This window comes from Oncorhynchus masou, chromosome 18 (assembly GCF_036934945.1).
Source record: "Oncorhynchus masou masou isolate Uvic2021 chromosome 18, UVic_Omas_1.1, whole genome shotgun sequence".
Classification (NCBI taxonomy): Eukaryota; Metazoa; Chordata; class Actinopteri; order Salmoniformes; family Salmonidae; genus Oncorhynchus; species Oncorhynchus masou.
In genome coordinates, this window is record NC_088229.1 from 11,757,046 (window position 1) to 11,782,646 (window position 25,601).

At 43.5% G+C, this 25,601-nt stretch overlaps 1 protein-coding gene across 3 annotated transcripts; it reads left to right on the plus strand.

Moving 5' to 3' along the window:
• The first annotated feature begins 1,340 nt into the window (after positions 1 to 1,340).
• Positions 1,341 to 25,601, plus strand: LOC135503963 (Krueppel-like factor 15). Of its 3 annotated transcripts, none has more exons than XM_064922169.1 (3): positions 1,341 to 1,527; positions 3,905 to 5,170; positions 22,759 to 25,601. In XM_064922169.1, exons 2-3 carry the CDS (start codon positions 3,990 to 3,992, stop codon positions 22,925 to 22,927), a joined length of 1,350 nt encoding a protein of 449 aa, XP_064778241.1. In that variant the 5' UTR covers positions 1,341 to 1,527; positions 3,905 to 3,989; the 3' UTR covers positions 22,928 to 25,601. The 3 variants fall into 3 exon arrangements, with proteins under 3 accessions (XP_064778241.1, XP_064778242.1, XP_064778243.1); XM_064922170.1 differs by having other exon boundaries at positions 1,341 to 1,494; XM_064922171.1 differs by lacking the exon at positions 22,759 to 25,601 and adding an exon at positions 14,121 to 14,324.

Consider the following 25,601-nt stretch of genomic DNA (forward strand, 5'->3'; position numbering starts at 1 on the left):
TGCGCATGTGTGTACAACTGCTATCATAAACAATATTCCTAAGTGCTCCAAAGGAATCACCTTAAAAATTTAAAATTAATTGATTTGACTTGATTTCAAATGCCTTTTATACTGTACACACATTTCAATGTCCATTCATTAAGTAAATGCATTCATCCATTCAATTACAATAACACATTTTCACAAATCCAATAGTGTAAAAGTGAACACAGGGTCGGTGAAAATATATATCCCCCACCAACATGTGTGGAAGTAGGCAAAAGGCGAGGGCCTAATCCACTGAAGAGGATGAGACAGTCCGATGTAACAAAAGCCCACTAAGCTGTCTAATAAGTGTATTAGACTGAGGGGGCAGAGAGGAGAGCCAGGATGGGCTGTGTTGTGTTTATATGTGCATTAGACAGAGGGGGCAGAGAGGAGAGCCAGGATGGGCTGTGTTGTGTTTACATGTGCGTTAGAGAGAACGTTGCATAATTCTCAGGGGCTCTCGGTCTCCCTAGAGATGTTTTGGTAGTACATTTGACACTGCTTTGTTGGTAGTGAGACATCTTGACAGCAATCCGTCCTAGAGCTGGAGTGTCTGTTCCAGGCTGAAGTCAAGTGTCCTGCTACCCCTAACTGTCCTCTTGTTCCTAGAAAAATTCCTCCTGTGCCTTAATTTAGCAGCTTAGAGACCAACACCTCTGCCTAGCCTGGCAACATCAGACGAAAGCTTCCCTCGGCCTGGCCTGGCAACAACAGGCGAAAGCTTCACTCAGCCTGGCCTGACATCAACAGGCTAAAACTTCCCTCAGCCTGACCTGGCATCAACAGGCTAAAACTTCCCTCAGCCTGGCCTGGCATCAACAGGTTAAAGCCTGTATAGACAGGCCGCTGCGGAGTGTAGCCTGCCTCATACGCTTCCTCTAGTGTTATACCTTTGGACTGTGCTTTAGGCGTGTCTCTGAGTAGTCAGGGAGCACTTTAAAAGGTACTAATGACCCATGACCATATCTGCTAGATTACATTGATTTTATGGAGCACAAACATTTTAGACACAAACACACATGCCATATTCTAATATAAAATGTTATACTATAATTAAATCAATTTCTATGAATGTGGCATTCACTATGATTGCATCAAAGTTACCCAGTCTCCATTGCATTTTAGCTACAGGAGGATGAGATGGAATTTATGTAATTGCAGTGTCTGTCTGTCTGTCTTTCGTGAGTCCATAAACGACAAAACATCGAGTCCAGCCTCCAAATGTTGTCAGCCAATACGAAGCGCAGAGCAGACGAGCCTTCATAACCCAACCCCTAATTACTTATAAACTACACAGCACCAATCATGTGACGGTATTGTACTGCTACTACTACTACTACTACGGTAGATCGTAGCACCCGCCCTATGGATTGGCATTGCGATGAGAAGCTCGTCTCAAGGGCTAATCCACAACGCTATTGACTATTGACATCATCTCACCAACGGATCATTTTTCACTTACTTCAGGTGAAAGGACTAACATTCTTTCGATACATCAAGGTTGGTGCATAAACTATACGGTGTAAAGTGTTTCACATAGGAAGCGATGGCAGAAAGGAATTGGTGCGTGCGCCCCGTTGCGCGCTCCCTCCGGCAGCACACTGCACAATAACATGTTTACGTCGATTGGACGCGTGGTGCGACATGCTTCCTGCATACAGCGCAAACAGTTGAGGGAAAACTGCTACAATAAATAGGCTGATGACGATATACGCTCATATTATGTATAGCATAGGCACGTATTTTCACAGTGGATATGCACACCAAATGGGCACTGTTTTGGATATATTTGAGTTGCATAAATTATTGGATGAAACTAAAAACCGTGTTCACAGAGAGGGAATGAGAGAGACCGTTACATGTTATCAATGTGGTTACAATGTAAATCTCTTTGAAATTGCCTACACCGTAGTTGTCGATTTGTTAACATTTTATCTGCTACGTACTTTTAAGTGTTTTTTTTTTATTTCATCCACACACTGTGTGGTGTGACAGCAGTTAAATGCTCCCAGTCCGATCTTCTCAAACTGTGTCTAGCATAGTGAGTCAACGCTTTTTCATGTTCAGGTTATTCTCCGTCAAATCAATGAAAACTGAGAGGGCGCACAACTAGTTTATGAATTCAAGCATCCACATGTTTTACCATGTAATACACGTACGTTTTTATAACGATATAAACCAATGGAAGATAATCAATGCCAAGAAAATCTCTTCGATTTTACAAACCATTTTGTCCTACATTTTCCCAAGGAAAATCTCAAGCGAATATTACTTGGAAGATCAAATACACCATGTGAATCCTTACTTCTCATGTCCCTTAATCTTATTGAAGGAATCACATGATAATAAAATGCACTGAAATATGTGGTTAAGCCTATTACTTGAAGCGGATGACGGGTTCGGTCGACAGCAGCTGTTGCCTGCCTTGTAGCCCATAGGAATTAGTCTTACTTTTACAGTATTATTGAATGATAAATATCTAGGCGAAAAGCTTTGATAATTGCAGTCGGTCATCTATTTTCGACATTGGTTTATGACGGTAAATCGAAGTGAATTTGAAACGCACTCTTGAAATTCCTCCTTCACACGTGATTCCCCAGAGCTACTATACATTTTAAAGTGAAATAAAATAACGAATGGCATTCATTGGCTAGGCTACTTCTTTATCCAAAACGGTTATAGGTAGTTACAATAGATTCGTGCTGACCACGAGTCACATATTGACAGTTATTCTCCTTCTCCAGAAGTTGAGTGGCAGTACGTGCATGCCCAAACTGAAGGTTTCAAGAATGCAATTTAACCCCCTGCAAGCCAAGATGGTATTTACTGTTTAAACCCTCAGGCAGGCTCGTGCTGTGGTGCAGGGGGCAGTGTTATATAACTGTTTTTATTTTGTTTTAACCTCTTGTCTCGAGTTATTTTGAGTTATTTATTATCTTATAATGGAGGATAACATTACCTCTCTCTCTCTTACTCTCTCTCTCTTACTCTCTCTCTCTCTTACTCTCTTTATCGTACTCTCTCTCTTACTCTCTCTCTTACTCACTCTTTCTCACTCTCTCTCTCTTTCTCACTCTCTCTCTCTTTCTCACTCTCTCTCTTTCTCACTCTCTCTCTCTCTTACACTCTTTCTCTCTCTCTCTCACTCTTTCTCACTCTCTCTCTCTTTCTCACTCTCTCTCTCTCTTACACTCTTTCTCACTCTCTCTCCCCTCTCTCTTACTCTCTCTCTCTCTCTTACACACTCTCTCACTCTTACCCTCTCTCTCTCTTTCTCTCTCTCTCATATTCTCTCTCTCTCTTTCTCTCTCTTACTCTCTCTCTCTTACTCTCTCAATTCAATTCAAGGGGCTTTATTGGCATGGGAAACATATATTAACATTGCCAAAGCAAGTGAAGTAGATAATATACAAAAGTGAAATAAACAATACAAATGAACAGTAGACACTCACAGAAGTTTACACTCACAGAAGTTACAAAAGAATAAAGACATTACAAATGTCATATTATGTATATATGTATGTGTGTATATATATGTGTGTATGTATGTATATATGTATATGTATGTATATATGTATGTATATGTATATATATGTATATATGTATATATGTATATATATATGTATGTATATATATATGTATGTATATGTATATATATATGTATGTATATATGTATGTATATATATATATATATATATGTATATGTATATATGTGTGTGTGTTGTAACAATATACAAATGTGCAATGTACATCTCTCTCTCTCTCTCTTGCTCTCTCACTCTCTCTTATTCTCTTTCCCTCTCATACTCTCTTTCATTATTTTCTCTATTGCCATGCCATTTTGCAAACATGATGGACATCTATTTCTGTTTTCTAGGGAGAAGAGGAGAAACTGAGTCATACACTCATAACTACTAGCAATCAAGTGGAGCTAGCAGAGCTGTGACTGGCTCAGGTCAGGAATGGTGGATAACTTGCCGGTAGGAGAGGAGACCTTCCTGTATTACGCCAGCTTTCCTGCAGAACATCACAAATCGGACATGGTGATAGACACAGGTGTCTACCAGGCGGTGCACTCCCCGTTCTCAGAGGACGACCTGAGTGACTCGTCCAGCCCTTGTTCCTGCTCCAGCCCTGAGTCCCAGGTGCTGGGTTCCAGCTACGGCAGCAGCAGCTCCAGTGGAGAGAGCCAGGATGGTCTCCTCGACTTCCTGCTCTCCCAGGCCACCCTTGAAAGTGGAGTTACTGCCACTCTATCTCCCTCAGTACCACCCATCCTCCCCAAGGGTCTAACATGGGAGTCGAAGATGGACCGCCTGTTTCAGCCAACCAAAGAGGAGTGCTTTGAGTTCCCTGTGTTCCCAGTGGACCTGGAGGATCATGTGGGGCTGCTGTTTCAGCCCACCCTGGAGGAGATAGAGGAGTTCCTGGAGGAGAATATGGAGGTGGTAACGTTGAAGAAGGAGGCTAGTGAGGGAGGGATGTTGGATGTAGACAGTCAGGTGACAGGGTTAGAACCTGGGCTAGAGCAGTCAGTACCTGTTGCCAGGGCTACTGTCCCCACCACAGTGACCAAATACACAGCAACATCCACAATAACACATTCCAACGGTTGTAGTGGGATTAAACAGGAGGAACCTGCTGAAACACCAGCCTCAGGGGAGGGGTCTGGCTTGACGCCTGTCATCTTGCAGATTCAACCAATCCAGATTAAGCAAGAGCCCAGCCCAGGTGTGATACCAACACCAGTAACACCGCAGTCCACCCTGCCCTCCTCAGACATAAAAATCGCCCAGCTCCTGGTCAACATCCAGGGCCAGACATTTGCCCTGGTGCCCCAGCTGGTGACTCCAGCTAATCTCAATTGTACGTCTACCAAATTTGTGCGCATCGCGCCCGTACCCATCGCCGCCAAGCCCCTGGGTCTCAGGGAGGGTGGGCTTGCAGGTGGCCAGGCTGCAGGGATCCTGGTGGGAGGACAGAAGTTCCAGAAGAGCTCGGTTACGGACCTTATAAAAATGCATAAGTGCACTTTCCCTGGCTGTGCCAAGATGTACACCAAGAGCAGCCACCTGAAGGCCCACCTGAGGAGGCACACGGGGGAAAAGCCCTTCGCCTGCACCTGGCCTGGCTGTGGATGGAGGTGAGTGGGTTCAAGACACTGTGTAGGTCGTATTAGAGCCAGACTTCACGGGTGGAGCTCATAGGTCTACTAAATGTGTGGTTATTCATGTGACTACATACACGGCAGTGACAGTCAGTGAGCAACAGGGGATGTTTAGCTGTGATGGTCCAACAATGTATGACAATTTAGCGATACCAGTCCATGTTTTAGTTGGAGAAGCCACAGAGTATACAACTATCTCTGTTGACTGTGGTTGGATTATCTGAGATGCGTTGATTCCTTCCAGAGGTTAACAGGGTTATCAACTTCCTTCGCTGGCTGATATTATCACAGAGAGATCCAAAGCCATTCAAAGCCAATCCCACCAGCTGCTCTGCAAAACACAGATATTAATTTTATGAGAAAAATATAATTAATTTTCCAAGTTGTGCGTCAGCTCAATTAGACGTGATGGAGAACTAAAATGATTTGTGTCCCTCATAATGAATGCTCTCCTCCCCTCTCATGCTCTCTCGTTGGCTCCATATCTCTGTGTTTTCTTCTATTGCAGAGTTTGAGATTAGATAAGGCCTTTGAAGTGTGGGCAGACTTTGCCCCCTCTAGCTGCCTCTCTGTTTGCTCTCCATCTGCACTCAGTTACACTCTTGCAGAATCAAGTTCAAAGTTTTGGTAGCAGCACTAACTTTATGGCATAATGAATGACTTTACGGCATACTAATTTGATTATTATCCATGATATATTAGTGTGCCAAGGGAGTTTGTTTCTCTGTTTCCACTTACTCAGCAAGCATAAAGCATAGATTTGTCTCATATTATTCACTCCCATCTCCCTGACCTCTCCATCCAATGTGGTTGCACAACTAAACATAAAAAGCTCAGTGTGCCCGTGGGAACAGCTGGTGAGAAGGTCTCGAGTCCGATAAGATTGGCAGTACTCAGCAGTCCTGTGGTCTTATCACAGTGACCTGGGTTAGCCCCAACACATGACTGCCCCGGGCATGTTGTATCCCCCCTCGCCATCCCACAGGGCACAGTGTGGCCTTCAGAAACTGCTCTCTGTCTGAGGGACCCTCACTCCTTCTCCCTCCTCTGCCTCCGCCACCTCTTCTCATCCTTGTCAGGAAATGGAAGTGAGCTTGGGAAATATGCACCTCCAGCCATCTGTCATTTGAGTGCCTTGTGTTATAACAAAATAAAGTGTTTTTGACATTCCTCTGATTCTCATCATGCCCATAAAAACCAAATGACACATTTACTGTACAGCTGGCATTCCTCTTGCATCTCCATTCTCCTCACACATATAATGCATACCAACATGTACAAAATATATACACAATGCATACCCACATCACATGCATGCATACAGGCAAGTGTAGGTAGACACAAACACATTCAAACTGGGTAAGGACTTAAATGTAAACATTGATATGGGGTTTTGAGTGGACTGTAGATTTGAACACAAACAGTTTACTGTGAAAACACCATGATGTTCTGAAATAAGTGTATGTCTTGTTTTTCAACAAGATATAATGATATTCCTTATAGTGTCCATTCTTCGAACTGGGAACTTGAAGTGCTTTATGATTGCTGCTTACTGTATTCTGTAATAGTAGCTTCATGAATGTCCAAAGAGCTGGATCGTTGTGTGGAATTGGAAGCTCTTATGCAGTAACACTGTCGCTACCTGTTGACTGACATTAATTACAGTAACACTGTCCTTCCCTATTGAGTGACAATAGTTACAGTAACACTGTCCTTCCCTATTGACTGACATTAGTTACAGTAACACTGTCCTTCCCTATTGACTGACATTAGTTACAGTAACACTGTCCTTCCCTATTGACTGACATTAGTTACAGTAACACTGTCTTTCCCTATTGACTGACATAAGATACAGTAACACTGTCCTTCCCTATTGACTGACATTAGTTACAGTAACACTGTCGCTACCTGTTGACTGACATTAGTTACAGTAACACTGCCGCTCCGTATTGACTGACATTAGTTACAGTAACACTGTTGCTACCTGTTGACTGACATTAGTTACAGTAACACTGTCCTTCCCTATTTACTGACATTAGGTACAGTAACACTGTCGCTTCCCTATTGACTGACATTAGTTACAGTAACACTGTCGCTACCTGTTGACTGACATTAGTTACAGTAACACTGTCCTTCCCTATTGACTGACATTAGTTACAGTGACACTCTCCTTCCCTATTGACTGACATTAGTTACAGTAACACTGTCACTACCTGTTGAGTGACATTAGTTACAGTAACACTGTCGCTACCTGTTGACTGACATTAGTTACAGTAACACTGTCCTTCCCTATTGACTGACATTAGTTACAGTAACACTGTCCTTCCCTATTGACTGACATTGGTTACAGTAACACTGTCCTTCCCTATTGACTGACATTAGTTACAGTAACACTGTCACTACCTGTTGACTGACAATAGTTACAGTAACACTGTCGCTACCTGTTGAGTGACATTAGTTACAGTAACACTGTCCTTCCCTATTGACTGACATTAGTTACAGTAACACTGTCTGTTGCTACCTGTTGAGTGACTTTAGTTACAGTAACACTGTCGCTACCTGTTGAGTGACATTAGTTACAGTAACACTGTCCTTCCCTATTGACTGACATTAGTTACAGTAACACTGTCTATTGACTGACATTAGTTACTACCTGTTGACTGACATTAGTTACAGTAACACTGTGACGCTACCTGTTGAGTGACATTAGTTACAGTAACACTGTCCTTCCCTATTGACTGACATTAGTTACAGTAACACTGTCGCTACCTGTTGAGTGACTTTAGTTACAGTAACACTGTCGCTACCTGTTGAGTGACATTAGTTACAGTAACACTGTCCTTCCCTATTGACTGACATTAGATACAGTAACACTGTCGCTACCTGTTGACTGACATTAGTTACAGTAACACTGTCCTTCCCTATTGACTGACTTTAGTTACAGTAACACTGTCGCTAGCAGTTGATTGACATTAGTTACATTAACACTGTCACTACCTGTTGACTGACATTAGTTACAGTAACACTGTCGCTACCTGTTGACTGACATTAGTTACAGTAACACTGTCCTTCCCTTTGACTGACATTAGTTACAGTAACACTGTCCTTCCCTATTGACTGACATTAGTTACAGTAACACTGTCCTTCCCTATTGACTGACATTAGTTACAGTAACACTGTCCTTCCCTATTGACTGACATTAGTTACAGGAACACTGTCGCTTCCTGTTGACTGACATTAGTTACAGTAACACTTTCCTTCCCTATTGACTGACAATAGTTACAGTAACACTGTCCTTCCCTATTGACTGACTTTAGTTACAGTAACACTGTCGCTAGCAGTTGATTGACATTAGTTACATTAACACTGTCACTACCTGTTGAGTGACATTAGTTACAGTAACCTGTTGACTGACATTAGTTACAGTAACACTGTCGCTACCTGTTGACTGACATTAGTTACAGTAACACTGTCCTTCCCTATTGACTGACATTAGTTACAGTAACACTGTCTGACTTCTGTCCTATTGACTGACATTAGTTACAGTAACACTGTCTATTGACTGACATTAGTTTCCTGTTGACTGACATTAGTTACAGTAACACTTTCCTTCCCTATTGACTGACAATAGTTACAGTAACACTGTCCTTCCCTATTGACTGACATTAGTTACAGTAACACTGTCACTACCTGTTGACTGACATTAGTTACAGTAACACTATCCTTCCCTATTGACTGACATTAGTTACAGTAACACTGTCGCTACCTGTTGAGTGACATTAGTTACAGTAACACTGTCGCTACCTGTTGACTGACATTAGTTACAGTAACACTGTCCTTCCCTATTGACTGACATTAGTTACAGTAACACTGTCCTTCCTTATTGACTGACATTAGTTACAGTAACACTGTCGCTACCTGTTGACTGACATTAGTTACAGTAACACTGTCCTTCCATATTGACTGACATTAGTTACAGTAACACTGTCGCTACCTGTTGACTGACATTAGTTACAGTAACACTGTCCTTCCATATTGACTGACATTAGTTACAGTAACACTGTCCTTCCCTATTGACTGACATTAGTTACAGTAACACTGTCCTTCCCTGTTGACTGACATTAGTTACAGTAACACTGTCCTTCCCTGTTGACTGACATTAGTTACAGTAACACTGTCCTTCCCTATTGACTGACATTAGTTACAGTAACACTGTCCTTCCCTATTGACTGACATTAGTTACAGTAACAGTGTCCTTCCCTATTGAATGACATTAGTTACAGTAACACTGTCCTTCCCTATTGACTGACATTAGTTACAGTAACACTGTCCTTCCCTATTGACTGACATTAGTTACAGTAACACTGTCCTTCCCTATTGACTGACATTAGTTACAGTAACTGTCAGTATTTGGCCAGGGTTGTTCCGGGTTTTGGTCAGTAGATGTCCCCATTGTGCTTTTTGTCCCTATGTTTTTCCCTTGATCCCCATTATTATTTGCACCTGTGTCTCGTTTCCCCTGATTGTATTTAAACCCTTTGTTTCCCTCAGTTCTGTGCTCTGTGTTTGTATGTTAGCACCCTGCCCTAGTGTTCTGTGTGCTCTTGTCGATTCCGGGTGAAGTTCTTGTGGTATTCTGTTTTTTGTTTTTGTTTATTTTTGGTGAGTTTCTTTTGAGGTCTTTTTGTGTTTTTCCTACCACCTTTTGGATTTGCCATTTTTTGTATTTTAGGATTTTTCTTTATTAAATACACCGTCTTAAGTACTGCTGTGTCTGCCTCATCTTCTGGGTTCTGCTGTCTATTCGTGGCTCAGTTGGTTAAGTGACTGTTTCTCACTCTGGAGACCCAGGTTCGAAACCGGGTCCTGACAGAAACACAGAGCCAAAAATGAACCCAGAGGCAGCCAGTTCCCAGGACCTTTTTGCCACGCTGTCCCACCACCAGGAGACTGTCCAACGCCACGAAGCCGCCCTGGTTCAGCAAGAGGCCTTAATGGCTAGACATTCTCATCTTCTGTCGGAGATGCTGACTTCCATTAAGCAAATGTCTGATCGACTTACCCCGGCAACAGTTTCCGTCCCAGTACCTCAGGTTCACGTACCCATGGCAGTTAACCCCCTGGCTGAACCTCGTCTTCCACCTCCCCAACGGTTCTCAGGTGATCCAAGTGCTTGTAAAGGCTTTCTCACTCAATGTTCTCTCTCCTTTGAGCTGCAACCCTCGTCGTTTCCCACCGACCGGTCTAAGATCGCATATATATCATCACCCTGCTGTCGGAAAAAGCCCTGGCCTGGGCTACTGCTGTGTGGGATGCCCATAGTTCCTGCTGTGCCAGCTACTTTGCCTTTGCTGAGGAATTCAAACGAGTGTTTCAAGGCCCAAGCAGTGGTTCTGACTCAGCCAAACAGCTCCTGACTCTCCATCAAGGTTGGCGCAGCGTGACGGACTATGCCATCCAGTTCCGCACGGTGGCAGCAGCGAGTGGCTGGAACAACGAGGCGCTCACGGTGTGCTTTCTGAAAGGCCTTTCCGACACTATCCAAGATGAACTGGCCACTCGGGAACCACCGGACAATCTCGAGTCCCTGATCAAGTTGGCCTCACGCATTGACCAGCGTCTGAGAGAGAGAGAACTCAACCGTAGACCTCTAGCCCCTATCAGTCCCAGCTCCGAGTCCCCACCTTTATCATCGCTGGCTCCACCGGAACCCATGCAGATTGGACGCATCTCCCAGGCTGAGAGAGACCGCCGGATGAGGAGCGACGCTGTCTATATTGCGGCAAACCGGGCCATTTCCGTTCCACGTGTCCCGGGCTCCAGGAAACGCTCTGTCCCGTACAGACCGGGGGAACTGTAACGGGAAACATAACCTCCTCCCATCCGTCCAACTCCCGTCTGCTCATTCCAGTCACCCTCTCCTGGGACAACCACAAGCTTCACCTTCAAGCCTTGGTAGACTCTGGAGCCGCAGGTAACTTCATGGATGGTGTCTGGGCGAAGGAGAATGGCGTTCCCTCTGAACCTCTAAGTGACCCCATGAGGGTTACTACATTGGATGGAAGCCCTTTGGGATCTGGACTTGTCACTCATGTCACTACCTCCTTGAGACTTTCAGTTTCACAACACCAGGAATTGATGAACTTTCATTTGATCTCCTGTTCCGAGTTCCCTCTCGTCCTTGGATACCCCTGGCTTCACAGCCATAACCCTCACATCGACTGGTCTGTGGGCACTATCAAGCAGTGGGGTCCTACGTGCCAAGCTACTTGTATTTTCCAGAATTCCCCGAGTTCTACTCCCGAGTCTTTAGAATCCATCGACCTGACCCGAGTTCCCGAGTGTTACCATGACCTCAAACTGGTGTTTAGCAAACAGAGGGCCACCATGCTACCACCCCATAGATCTTACGATTGCCCCATCGACCTGTTTCCGGGCACTTGCCCCCAGGGGTCGGATCTTTTCCCTATCTCCACCCGAACGAGCTGCTATGGATACCTACATCAAGGACTCTCTGGAAGCAGGCCTCATGCGTCCATCAACCTCCCCGGCGGGAGCAGGGTTTTTCTTTGTGGCCAAGAAAGATGGTGGATTACGTCCTTGCATCGACTACCGGGGGACTCAATGACATAACCGTCCGTAACCGTTACCCGCTACCCCTTATGGCCACAGCCTTCGAGCTGCTCCAGGAAGCAGTTGTTTTCACTAAGCTTGACCTGCGGAACGCATACCATCTTGTGCGGATCAGACCTGGTGACGAGTGGAAGACCGCTTTCAACACGCCTACTGGTCACTATGAATACTTGGTGATGCCCTTCGGCCTGACCAACGCCCCAGCGGTGTTCCAAGCGCTCATAAACGATGTGCTTAGGGATATGCTTAACATATTTGTGTTCGTTTACTTGGATGACATCCTCATCTTTTCGAGCTCCCTTCAAGAACACACTAAGCATGTCAGACAAGTACTCAAACGCCTCCTGGACAGCCATCTGTACGTTAAGCCGGAAAAATGTGAATTCCATTCATCCCGAGTACAATTCCTGGGATTTGTAGTGGAACCCGGTCGAGTCCAAATGGACCCTAGGAAGGTAGGGGCGGTAGCGGATTGGCCCACCCCCAAATCCGTTAAGGATGTTCAGCGTTTCCTGGGCTTCACAAACTTTTACCGCAAGTTCATCAAGAACTTCAGTTTGGTGGCAGCTCCTCTCTCAGCTTTAACCAAAGGTGGCAATGCAAGGTTTTTGTGGGGAAGAGAAGCTGAGACGGCCTTCCAAGGACTCAAGCAGCGCGTCCTCTCTGCTCCCATCCTGATACTACCGACTACGGATGAACCATTTGTGGTGGAGGTAGACGCATCAGAGGTTGGTGTTGGAGCTGTCCTGTCTCAGAGGGTGAAGACAAGAAGCTTCATCCGTGCGCTTTCTTCTCACACCGGCTTACCCCGACTGAGAGGAACTACGATGTGGGGGATCGTGAACTCCTAGCGGTTAAGATGGCATTGAAGGAATGGAGACACTGGCTCGAGGGGGCTTCTCACCCGTTTCAAGTGCTTACGGACCACAAAAATCTGGAGTATATCCAGCAGGCGAAGCGATTGAACTCTAGACAAGCTAGATGGTCTCTTTTCTTCAATCGATTCCAGTTTATCCTCACCTATCGGCCCGGGTCGAAGAATCTCAAACCGGATGCCCTGTCCCGAGTCTACGCTCCTGCCATTCGAGATGACACGGACATGCCTGTCCTTCCTGCTGCTAAGATTGTGGCTCCGATCTCGTGGCAAGTTGAGGATACCGTGAGACGTGCTCAAGCTAGCGAACCGGACCCTAAAGGAGGCCCTGCCAATCGGTTGTTTGTCCCCAAGGCAGTGAGGACTCAGGTCCTTCTGTGGGGGCACTCCTCTCGCCTCACCTGTCATCCGGGCGTAGGTCGCACCTTGGAGTTCATCCAGCGTAAGTTCTGGTGGCCTACCATAAGAGAAGACGTTGCCACCTTCGTCAATGCCTGCCCCGTGTGCTGCCAGGGCAAATCTTCTCACCTCCGCCCTCAAGGACTCCTTCACCCTTTACCTGTTCCCCACAGACCCTGGTCCCATATCTCATTGGACTTTATTACTGGACTTCCTCCATCCCATGGCAATACTACTATCCTAGTCATAATCGACAGGTTTTCTAAGGCGGCCAGGTTCGTCCCTCTGACTAAGTTACCTTCTGCCAAGGAAACGGCTGAGTTGGTAATTAATCATGTGTTCCGAGTCTTCGGCATTCCTCAAGATGTGGTTTCTGACAGAGGTCCCCAGTTCGCCTCAAGGTTTTGGAAGGCCTTCTGCCAACTCATGGGGCTTCTGCCAGTCTATCTTCAGGGTACCATCCGGAGTCCAACGGCCAAACAGAGAGGATGAATCAAGAGCTGGAAACCACCCTCCGATGTATGACTCGTGACAACCCGTCCACATGGTCATCCTTTATTGTTTGGGCCGAATACGCGCACAACACCTTGCGCTCCTCCTCCACTGGTATGTCCCCGCACGAGTGTCAGTTTGGCTATGCTCCTCCATTGTTCCCGGACCAGGAGGCAGAAGTCAGAGTGCCTTCAGCCTTGAGGTTCGTCAGACGCTGTCGGCTTATGTGGAGGAAGACCCGTCTTAATCTGATGCGTTCCTCACAGAGGTATCAACAACAAGCCAACAGACGTCGCCGTCCCGGGCCTACCCTGCGCCCCGGCCAGAGAGTCTGGCTTTCCACAAGAGACTTACCTCTACGGGTGGAGTCTCGCAAGCTGTCCCAAAAATACATCGGTCCCTTCAAGGTTGCCAGGAGAGTTAACCCAGTTTCTTATCGCCTACACTTACCCAGATCCCTTAAGATTAATCCCACATTTCATGTGTCATTGTTAAAACCTGTTGTTTTTTCTCCCCTTGTCCCGGCAGACAAAATTCCCCCTCCGCCTCGTGTCATTGGAGGCCAGCCGGCTTATACCGTCCACCGGATACTGGATTCCCGCCGGGTGCAGCGGTCCTGGCAGTATCTGGTGGACTGGGAAGGCTACGGTCCTGAGGAGCGCTCCTGGGTTCCTGCCAAAGACATCCTGGACCCTGACCTCATTCGTCAGTTCAGGGTCCTCCACCCTGAGAGAGCTGGTAGGAACGTCAGGAGCCGTTCCTAGGGGGGATTCTGTCAGTATTTGGCCAGGGTTGTTCCGGGTTTTGGTCAGTAGATGTCCCCATTGTGCTTTTTGTCCCTATGTTTTCCCTTGATCCCCATTATTATTTGCACCTGTGTCTCGTTTCCCCTGATTGTATTTAAACCCTTTGTTTCCCTCAGTTCTGTGCTCTGTGTTTGTATGTTAGCACCCTGCCCTAGTGTTCTGTGTGCTCTTGTCGATTCCGGGTGAAGTTCTTGTGGTATTCTGTTTTTTGTTTTTGTTTATTTTTGGTGAGTTTCTTTTGAGGTCTTTTTGTGTTTTTCCTACCACCTTTTGGATTTGCCATTTTTTGTATTTTAGGATTTTTTCTTTATTAAATACACCGTCTTAAGTACTGCTGTGTCTGCCTCATCTTCTGGGTTCTGCTGTCTATTCGTGGCTCAGTTGGTTAAGTGACTGTTTCTCACTCCGGAGACCCAGGTTCGAAACCGGGTCCTGACAGTAACACTGTCCTTCCCTATTGACTGACATTAGTTACAGTAACACTGTCCTTCCCTATTGACTGACATTAGTTACAGTAACACTGTCCTTCCCTGTTGACTGACATTAGTTACAGTAACACTGTCCTTCCCTGTTGACTGACATTAGTTACAGTAACACTGTCCTTCCCTATTGACTGACATTAGTTACAGTAACACTGTCCTTCCCTATTGACTGACATTAGTTACAGTAACAGTGTCCTTCCCTATTGAATGACATTAGTTACAGTAACACTGTCCTTCCCTATTGACTGACATTAGTTACAGTAACACTGTCCTTCCCTATTGACTGACATTAGTTACAGTAACACTGTCGCTACCTGTTGACTGACATTAGTTACAGTAACACTGTCCTTCCATATTGACTGACATTAGTTACAGTAACACTGTCCTTCCCTATTGACTGACATTAGTTACAGTAACACTGTCCTTCCCTGTTGACTGACATTAGTTACAGTAACACTGTCCTTCCCTGTTGACTGACATTAGTTACAGTAACACTGTCCTTCCCTATTGACTGACATTAGTTACAGTAACACTGTCCTTCCTTATTGACTGACATTAGTTACAGTAACACTGTCGCTACCTGTTGACTGACATTAGTTACAGTAACACTGTCCTTCCATATTGACTGACATTAGTTACAGTAACACTGTCTTTCCCTATTGACTGACATTAGTTACAGTAACACTGTCCTTCCCTGTTGACTGACATTAGTTACAGTAACACTGTCCTCTGACATTAGTTACAGTAACACTGTCGCTTACCTGTTGAGTGACTTTAGTTACAGTCCCTGTTGACTGACATTAGTTACAGTAACACTGTCCTTCCCTATTGACTGACATTAGTTACAGTAACACTGTCCTTCCCTATTGACTGACATTAGTTACAGTAACAGTGTCCTTCCCTATTGAATGACATTAGTTACAGTAACACTGTCCTTCCCTATTGACTGACATTAGTTACAATAACACTGTCCTTCCCTATTGACTGACATTAGTTACAGTAACACTGTCCTTCCCTATTGACTGACATTAGTTACAGTAACACTGTCCTTCCCTATTGACTGACATTAGTTACAGTAACACTGGCGCTACCTGTTGACTGACATTAGTTACAGTAACACTGTCCTTCCCCGTTGACTGACATTAGTTACAGTAACACTGCCGCTACCGGTTGACTGACATTAGTTACAGTAACACTGTCCTTCCCTGTTGACTGACATTAGTTACAGTAACACTGTCGCTACCTGTTGAGTGACTTTAGTTACAGTAACACTGTCGCTACCTGTTGAGTTACATTAGTTACAGTTACACTGTCGCTACCTGTTGAGTGACTTTAGTTACAGTAACGCTGTCGCTACCTGTTGAGTTACATTAGTTACAGTAACACTGTCGCTACCTGTTGAGTTACATTAGTTACAGTAACACTGTCCTTCCCTATTGACTGACATTAGTTACAGTAACACTGTCCTTCCCTATTGACTGACAGTAGTTACAGCAACACTGTCCTTCCCTATTGACTGATAGTAATTACAGTAACATTGTGTTTCCCTATTGACTGACATTAGTTACAGTAACACTGTCGCTACCTGTTGACTGATATTAGATACAGTAACACTGTCCTTCCCTATTGACTGACATTAGTTACAGTAACACTGTCCTTCCCTATTGACTGACATTAGTTACAGTAACACTGTCGCTACCTGTTGACTGACATTAGTTACAGTAACACTGTCCTTCCCTATTGACTGACATTAGTTACAGTAACACTGTCGCTACCTGTTGAGACATTAGTTACAGTAACACTGTCCTTCCCTATGTGACATTAGTTACAGTAACACTGTCCTTCCCTATTGACTGACATTAGTTACAGTAACACTGTCGCTACCTGTTGACTGACATTAGTTACAGTAACACTGTCCTTCCCTATTGACTGACATTAGTTACAGTAACACTGTCCTTCCCTATTGACTGACATTAGTTACAGTAACACTGTCCTTCCCTATTGACTGACATTAGTTACAGTAACACTGTCCTTCCCTGTCCTTCTCTCAGCACATATCAAAACTGCAGGCTAACGTTAAATCTAGACTTGGTTTCCTCTATCATTATCGCTCCTCTTTCACCCCAGCTGCCAAACTACCCCTGATTCAGATGAACATCCTACCCATTCTAGAATATGGAGACATCATTTATAGATCAGCAGCTAAGGGTGGGTGCTCTCGAGCAGCTAGATGCCCTTTAACATTCGGCCATCAGATTTGCCTCAAATGCCCCTTATAGGACACATCACTGCACTCTATACTCCTCTGGTATCTCTGTTTGGTCATCTCTGTTTACCCATCGCAAGACTCACTGGTTGATGCTTATTTATAAAACCCTCTTAGGCCTCACTCCCCCCTATCTGAGATATCTACTGTAGCCCTCATCCTCCACATACAACACCCGTTCTGCCAGTCACATTCTGTTAAAGGTCCCCAATGCACACACATCCCTGGGTCGCTCCTCTTTTCAGTTCGCTGCAGCTAGCGACTGGAACGAGCTGCAACAAACACTCAAACTGAACAGTTTTATCTCTACATTCAAAGACTCAATCATGGACACTCTTACTGACAGTTGTGGCTGCTTTGTGTGATGTATTGTTCTCTCTAACTTCTTGCTCTTTGTGCTGTTGTCTGTGCCCAATAATGTTTGTACCATGTTTTGTGCTGCTACCATGTTGTGCTGCTACCATGTTGTGTTGCTACCATGCTGTGTTGATTCCTTGCTATGTTATTGTCTTAGGTCTCTCTTCATGTAGTGTTGTGTTGTCTCTCTTGTTGTGATGTGTATTTTGTCCTATATTTATATTCTATGTATTTATTTATTTAAATCCCAGGCCACGGTCACTGCAGGAGGCCTTTTGGTAGGCCGTCATTGTAAATAAGAATTTGTTCTTAACTGACTTGCCCACTTAAATAAAGATTAAATTAATTAATAAAAAATATATATTTTGACTTACATGAGTTACAATAACACTGTCCTTTCATGTTGACTTACATCTATATGTAAGTGATCATTCATTAGTGTTGTTGTACATTATGTTTACAGGAAAGAGTTTAGGACACATTTAGTTCTTGTAATTCACTACAGTAAGTCCCACCGCCCCTTCCTTTGGTCCTTGCCAGCGATCAGTGATTACCGTATGCTTCAGGGCTGTGTTCAGGAACAAGCTCGAACAGAGCCAGACTGTAGCCTAACTAAACTGTGGAGGCTGTAGCTGGGGCATCAAGGCTCCCCTCCACACACCTGGGCATCCCACCCTGCCCAACAATGGTTCCACAAACAGCCTTACCCAGGCTCTCATAAGCCTAACCTCCGTCATCCCCTCACCGCTGCGTATAACACAGTGCCATATGACAGCCATATAACAAAGCCTAACAGTGCCATATAACAAAGCCTAACAGTGCCATATAACAGCCATATAACAAGGCCTAACAGTGCCATATAACAAGGCCTAACAGTGCCATAAAACAGCCATATAACATAGCCTAACAGTGCCATATAACAAAGCCTAACAGTGCCATATAACAGCCATATAACAAAGCCTAACAGTGCCATATAACATAGCCTAACAGTGCCATATATCAGCCATATAACATTGCCTAACAGTGCCATATAACAGCCATATAACATTGCCTAACAGTGCCATATAACAGCCATATAACAAAGCCTAACAGTGCCATATAACAGCCATATAACAAAGCCTAACAGTGCCATATAACAGCCATATAACATAGCCTAACAGTGCCATATAACAAAGCCTAACAGTGCCATATAACAGCCATATAACATAGCCTAACAGTGCCATATAACAGCCATATAACATAGCCTAACAGTGCCATATAACAGCCATATAACATAGCCTAACAGTGCCATATAACAAGCCATATAACAAGGCCTAACAGTGCCATATAACAAGCCATATAACAAGGCCTAACAGTGCCATATAACATAGCCTAACAGTGCCATATAACAGCCATATAACATAGCCTAACAGTGCCATATAACAGCCATATAACAAAGCCTAACAGTGCCATATATCAGCCATATAACAAGGCCTAACAGTGCCATATATCAGCCATATAACAAGGCCTAACAGTGCCATATAACAGCCATATAACAAGGCCTAACAGTGCCATATAACAGCCATATAACATAGCCTAACAGTGCCATATAACAGCCATATAACATAGCCTAACAGTGCCATATAACAGCCATATAACATAGTCTAACAGTTTCATATATCAGCCATATAACAAAGCCTAACAGTGCCATATAACAGCCATATAACAAGGCCAAACAGTTTCATATAACAAGGCCTAACAGTGCCATATAACAGCCATTTAACATAGCCTAACAGTGCCATATATCAGCCATATAACATAGCCTAACAGTGCCATATAACAGCCATATAACAAGGCCTAACAGTGCCATATAACAGCCATATAACAAGGCCGAACTGTTTCATATAACAACCATATAACAAGGCCTAACAGTGCCATATAACAGCCATATAACAAGGCCGAACAGTTTCATATAACAACCATATAACAAGGCCTAACAGTGCCATATAACAGCCATTTAACATAGCCTAACAGTGCCATATAACAAGCCATATAACAAGGCCTAACAGTGCCATATAACAGCCATATAACATAGCCTAACAGTGCCATATAACAGCCATATAACAAGGCCTAACAGTGCCATATAACAAGCCATATAACAAGGCCTAACAGTGCCATATAACAGCCATATAACATAGCCTAACAGTGCCATATAACAGCCATAAAACAAGGCCTAACAGTGCCATATAACAGCCATATAACATAGCCTAATAGTGCCATATAACAGCCATTTAACATAGCCTAACAGTTTCATATAACAGCCATATAACATAGCCAAACAGTGCCATATAACAAGCCATATAACATAGCCTAACAGTGCCATATAACAAGCCATATAACAAGGCCTAACAGTGCCATATAACAAGCCATATAACAAGGCCTAACAGTGCCATATAACAGCCATATAACATAGCCTGACAGTGCCATATAACAGCCATATAACAAGGCCTAACAGTGCCATATATCAGCCATATAACATAGTCTAACAGTTTCATATATCAGCCATATAACAAGGCCTAACAGTGCCATATATCAGCCATATAACATAGCCTAACAGTGCCATATAACAAGCCATATAACATAGCCTAACAGTGCCATATAACAAGCCATATAACAAGGCCTAACAGTGCCATATAACAGCCATATAACATAGCCTAACAGTGCCATATGACAGCCATATAACAAGGCCTAACAGTGCCATATATCAGCCATATAACATAGCCTAACAGTGCCATATAACAAGCCATATAACATAGCCTAACAGTTTCATTTAACAGCCTATAACATAGCTTAACAGTTTCATTTAACAGCCATATAACAAGGCTGAACAGTTTCATATAACAGCCATTTAACAAGGCCTAACAGTTTCATATAACAGCCATATAACAAGGCCTAACAGTGCCATATAACATTGTCTAACAATTTTATACAGGGAAATACTTCATATCAACTTCCAGGGAGAGATAGTAGTAGTGTGTCAGGATGTTAATATAGCAGAGACAATTAGTTCAGTTAATCTTGTCCCACGTGTATTGCTTATTGGCATAGACAAGGATAGGGTGAGGCTGTTTCAGTCAGAGATGAACTGTAGCCATCTTGTCTCAACATGAAGGAATTATATCACCGTTTCAGCTTGGGGGTATAGCGAGTGCTGACACATCATGTATAGTACGGCACAGCTTGGTTTCTGTCACGCCCTGGTCTTAGTATTATTCGGTTTTCGTGTTACGTTTGTTGTTTTTGTATTGATTCGTGTTCCTTGTTTCACTAAAACATGAATCTAAATAGCCACGCCGCATTTTGGTCCGACTCTCCTTCACCTAAAGAAAGCCGTGACAGTTTCAGAAGTGGTGGGGGGGCATTTAAAAAATAAATCATATATAATGTTTATAAAAACTCCAAACAACCTTCCCGACCGCTTGGAGACCCTTATCCCTATGGTCCTAAAGAACACCGTTGCCTCGTTTTGTATCCCATTTCAACGATAAAATATTCCAATGATCACATTCCAATGATAAATGCAATTTCAGAATGTAGGGGGGACATGCCCCCCCTGTCCCCAGTGAAAATTGCACCCCTGGAATGGAAGTAGCATAGTATGTAACACAGATTGAATGGAGTCCTACATGTCTTACAAATATATTTTCTTTCTTATTTTTTGGGGGGGGAGGTTTCTCTCATAAAAAATGTTTAAGATACGATTTGAGAATCTTAAAAGGTTTTGTTATGCAAAGTATTTTTACGCTTTGAGGTTTGAATTAATTGTTGTTGATGCACCTGCCTATCATTAACGCATCAACATTCCTTCTGCTGTATATAGAAATTATCTTCTCATCACCGAGGGAGTTTTTACTATGTACTTCTTCAAACCAAAAAATGACTATTTATACTCAAACGTTCATGTTGAACTACTGATAATTTCGCTACACCCAAATAACATTGGGTTATTATGTGTCTGTGACCAATAAAATGTGATTTGAGTCATGCCATTCTAAGATACTGGCAACATGTTATAGCACACCATCAGCTTGGGGCTGTAACGAGTGCTGTGTAGTACTGATGTAGAATACTATGTAATATTACAATAGAGGTAGATGAGGTTTCCTAATGTCTGAGTAACATCCCCAACATGATCGTTTTAAATACAGTGGCAGAATCGGTTTTTTTTGTTCACTTCTGGCCATACAGGAAAACCCTCTGTTGATAATGAGGCCTAGTAATACTTAACCATTTCACTACCATGTTATGCATGTGTAGCACCTGTTGTCCCGCGTGCGTACTGCATGTGTGTACTGCATGTGTGTACTGCATGTGTGTGCTGCATGTGTGTGCTGCATGTGTGTGCTGCATGTGTGTGCTGCATGTGTGTACTGCATGTGTGTACTGCATGTGTGTACTGCATGTGCGTACTGCATGTGCGTGCTGCATGTGCGTGCTGCATGTGCGTACTGCATGTGCGTACTGCATGTGCGTGCTGCATGTGCGTGCTGCATGTGCGTGCTGCATGTGCGTGCTGCATGTGCGTGCTGCATGTGCGTGCTGCATGTGCGTACTGCATGTGCGTACTGCATGTGTGTGCTGCATGTGCGTACTGCATGTGCGTACTGCATGTGTGTACTGCATGTGCGTACTGCATGTGCGTACTGCATGTGCGTACTGCATGTGCGTACTGCATGTGCGTACTGCATGTGTGTACTGCATGTGCGTACTGCATGTGCGTACTGCATGTGCGTGCTGCATGTGCGTACTGCATGTGTGTGCTGCATGTGCGTGCTGCATGTGCGTGCTGCATGTGCGTGCTGCATGATGAAAGGCCATGTTACCATGCAGGGATTCTATCCATTCATCTCAATAACACAGTTGCTTCATGATTCATGATGAGTGTGTATGGAATGAATGTTTCAAGACTACTTTACATTACTTTAATCAATGTGTTACCATTGGGAATTAACACCTCAGTAATGAGTTAACCCTTTAGTTCTGACTGGACACCTTACCAACAGAAAGCTACCCAGGAATCAGAGTGAAAACCAGAAATAGATATGTTGGACATTACTGTGCACATGTGTTAAAATCAAATATGTGTAGAGATATAATATAGATAGAGTGTACTGGTGTAGTCAGACAGAGAGAGGGGGCATTTTACCTCAGGGTGTTATGGGAAACCGTGGCTCTAATATAGGTTGTCTGATGTGCTCTGGGTCTGTCTGTCTCAGGTTCTCGAGGTCAGACGAACTCTCCAGACACCGGCGCTCTCACTCTGGAGTGAAGCCTTATCAGTGTCCCGTCTGCGAGAAGAAGTTTGCCCGCAGCGATCATCTGTCCAAACACATCAAAGTCCACCGCTTTCCAAGAAACAGCAGGACAGTGCGATCCGCAAACTGAGCACATTGACCTCCAGGTCGTGCTAGGCTGAGGCCACGCCACGGGACACATGGAGAGACAGAGAGAGAATGTTTGTGAGAGAGAGAGTGAATGAATGTGGGAAATTGCTAATAGCAGAGGGGACAGTGGGACAGACAAAATGAATGTGGGAGATTGCTAATAGCAGAGGGGACAGTGGGACAGGCAGAATGAATTTGGGAGATTGCTAATAGCAGAGAGGACAGTGGGACGGACAGAATTAATGTGGGAGATTGCTAATAGCAGAGGGGACAGTGGGACAGGACAGAATAAATGTGGGAGATTGCTAATAGCAGAGAGGACAGTGGGACAGACAAAATGAATGTGGGAGATTGCTAATAGCAGAGGGGACAGTGGGACGGACAGAATTAATGTTGGAGATTGCTAATAGCAGAGGGGACAGTGGGACAGGCAGAATGAACTTTCAAACAACAGTTAAGGGAGAGAGTGTTTGAACGTTTTGTTTGTTTATGTGTGTGTGTGTGTGTGTGTGTGTGTGTGTGTGTGTGTGTGTGTGTGTGTGTGTGTGTGTGTGTGTGTGTGTGTGTGACGCACGTTGGTGGTACTGTGATAATTTATTGAGTAATGCAGAGACTCAAAAGAGAAAACATTTTGAAAAAACAAGACCTGTTACATAACATGACATCTTCACTGGTGCATGATGGGAAGTTCCGTGCTTTAGCGGGATTTACACATTTAAAGCAATGTTCCCGCGTTCGCGGATACTGCATTCACAGTAAATGCTGCATATGCCGGCTCAATCGGAAATTACTTTTAAATTGCAATGTCGCTATAGCGCTGAACTTCAGCAGCACAGATTGAATCGAGTCCTAAGTTTCTTGTAAATAGATTTTCTTAATTTTTGTAGGGTTTTTTTTCTCATAAAAATGTAAAAGATGTAAATGTAAAAAAATATAAAAGAGGTTTTGTTATGCAAAGTATTTTTACACTTTGAGGTTTGAATTAATTGTTGTTGATGTACCTGCCTATCATTAACGCATCAACATTCCTTCTGCTGTATATAGAAATTATCTTCTCATCACCGAGGGAGTTTTTACTATGTTCTTCTTCAAACCAAAAAATGACTATTTATACTCAAACGTTCATGTTGAACTACTGATCATGATCAGAATCATGCCATTATAAGCTACAGGAGCAATATGACAACTCATGCCTGGTAAAGGCTGGATCAGCTAACAGTGAACAGCCAACTGCAATACAACGAGGTGCAGCAAAAAATATTTGATGTTTTATGGTGTGTTGTTTATATGTGAACTGACTGGCTTTCTGATCACTATTGAAGACATTGAACAACTTTTCCTTTTGTATATTTGTATACATTAGCTGGAGGAGCTGTTATTGTCATTTTCTTTCATTTTGTGTTATGTCATTGGCGCTTAAAGCTGGCCTTCTCTGGGGCCAATATGTCAACTGAGTAGGCCTACGTAGTATCTGTTTGAATATAATGAGAACACTAAACCCGTTGGTGACTGTATTAAATCTTCATAGCACATAAGCATTGAATGCCGAGCCTGCCATGTTGTATACAGCGTTTGGATGTCAGTGACAGTCAATCAATGTACAGTTTCAAACAGTGCTGGTAGGAGCTACAGTATGAAGGACTCAAACCATACACTTCAATGTCAGTCTAATCAATGCTTTCAGTAAAATAGTTGAACTATATTTTTTAGGGATTCTTGAAAAACTGCAGCTACAGTAGCTTGAGGTAAGTCTCCTCGATATCAACACAATCGTCTGCCTCGTGTCATCAATGCATGTTGCTGAAGCACCCTACAGTGTTTCAGAAGTGACCTCTGTTTCAAACTGGAACAACCCCCAAAAGCCTTCTTAGCAGACACACAGCAGTGCCAACCGAGCCAAGCTTCCTGGGCTATTACATTTCATCTGGAGGAGCTGGAATTGCATGGTGCTATATTCGGGCGGCAGGGAGCCTAGTGGTTAGAGCATTGGACTAGTAACCGGAAGGTTGCAAGATCAAATCCCTGAGCTGTTGTTCTGCCCCTGAACAACCCACTGTTCCTAGGCCGTCGTTGAAAATAAGAATTGGTTCTTAACTGACTTGCCTAGTTAGATAAAAAATAAATGTAGTTACCTCCTCTGGAACATGTGAAGAAGTAAATGGTGGTAGAAATCTTAGCCTCCATACACATGTTCTACAGTCACCTTCCTGATCTACAGATGACATCACAGGAAGACACACAATTGGTTGAGTGAAATACACTACTCAAATACTGTAAGGTTTAGGATTGTTTTTATTTTTATAATGCTTTCTTTTCCCTGTATGAAACTGCACTGTCTATGACATGTCCTTTCTGTGTTAACGTTGTCTGAACCTGAGGGGTCTAGAGAAGGCAGTAAAACTTATACTGTAGCAATGCATTCCTTCAATCCCATTTGAAATGTTTTTAAAAACAGGTTATTTTAACCCATGAATGTATGTAAATACTGCAACTACACCTAAAAGGAACTTAAATATTATTGTAATTACTCCTGTGATTGCGTACAATTCTAGTGCATGTGTATATAATGACAATTCTTTATATGTTGTTATAAATATTATATACTATTATAAATATTATATATTTTTCTTTGTTCTACATACAATGCATTTATAAATTAAACAAATCCAAAAGAT

Excerpts from the sequence above, each read along its gene's own strand:
- LOC135503963 (XM_064922169.1), top strand. The coding sequence starts at position 3,990 with ATGGTGGATAACTTGCCGGTAGGAGAGGAGACCTTCCTGTATTACGCC. Across the intron at positions 5,171-22,758 it reads TGGCCTGGCTGTGGATGGAG|GTTCTCGAGGTCAGACGAAC; the intron begins GTGAGTGGGTTC and ends TGTCTGTCTCAG.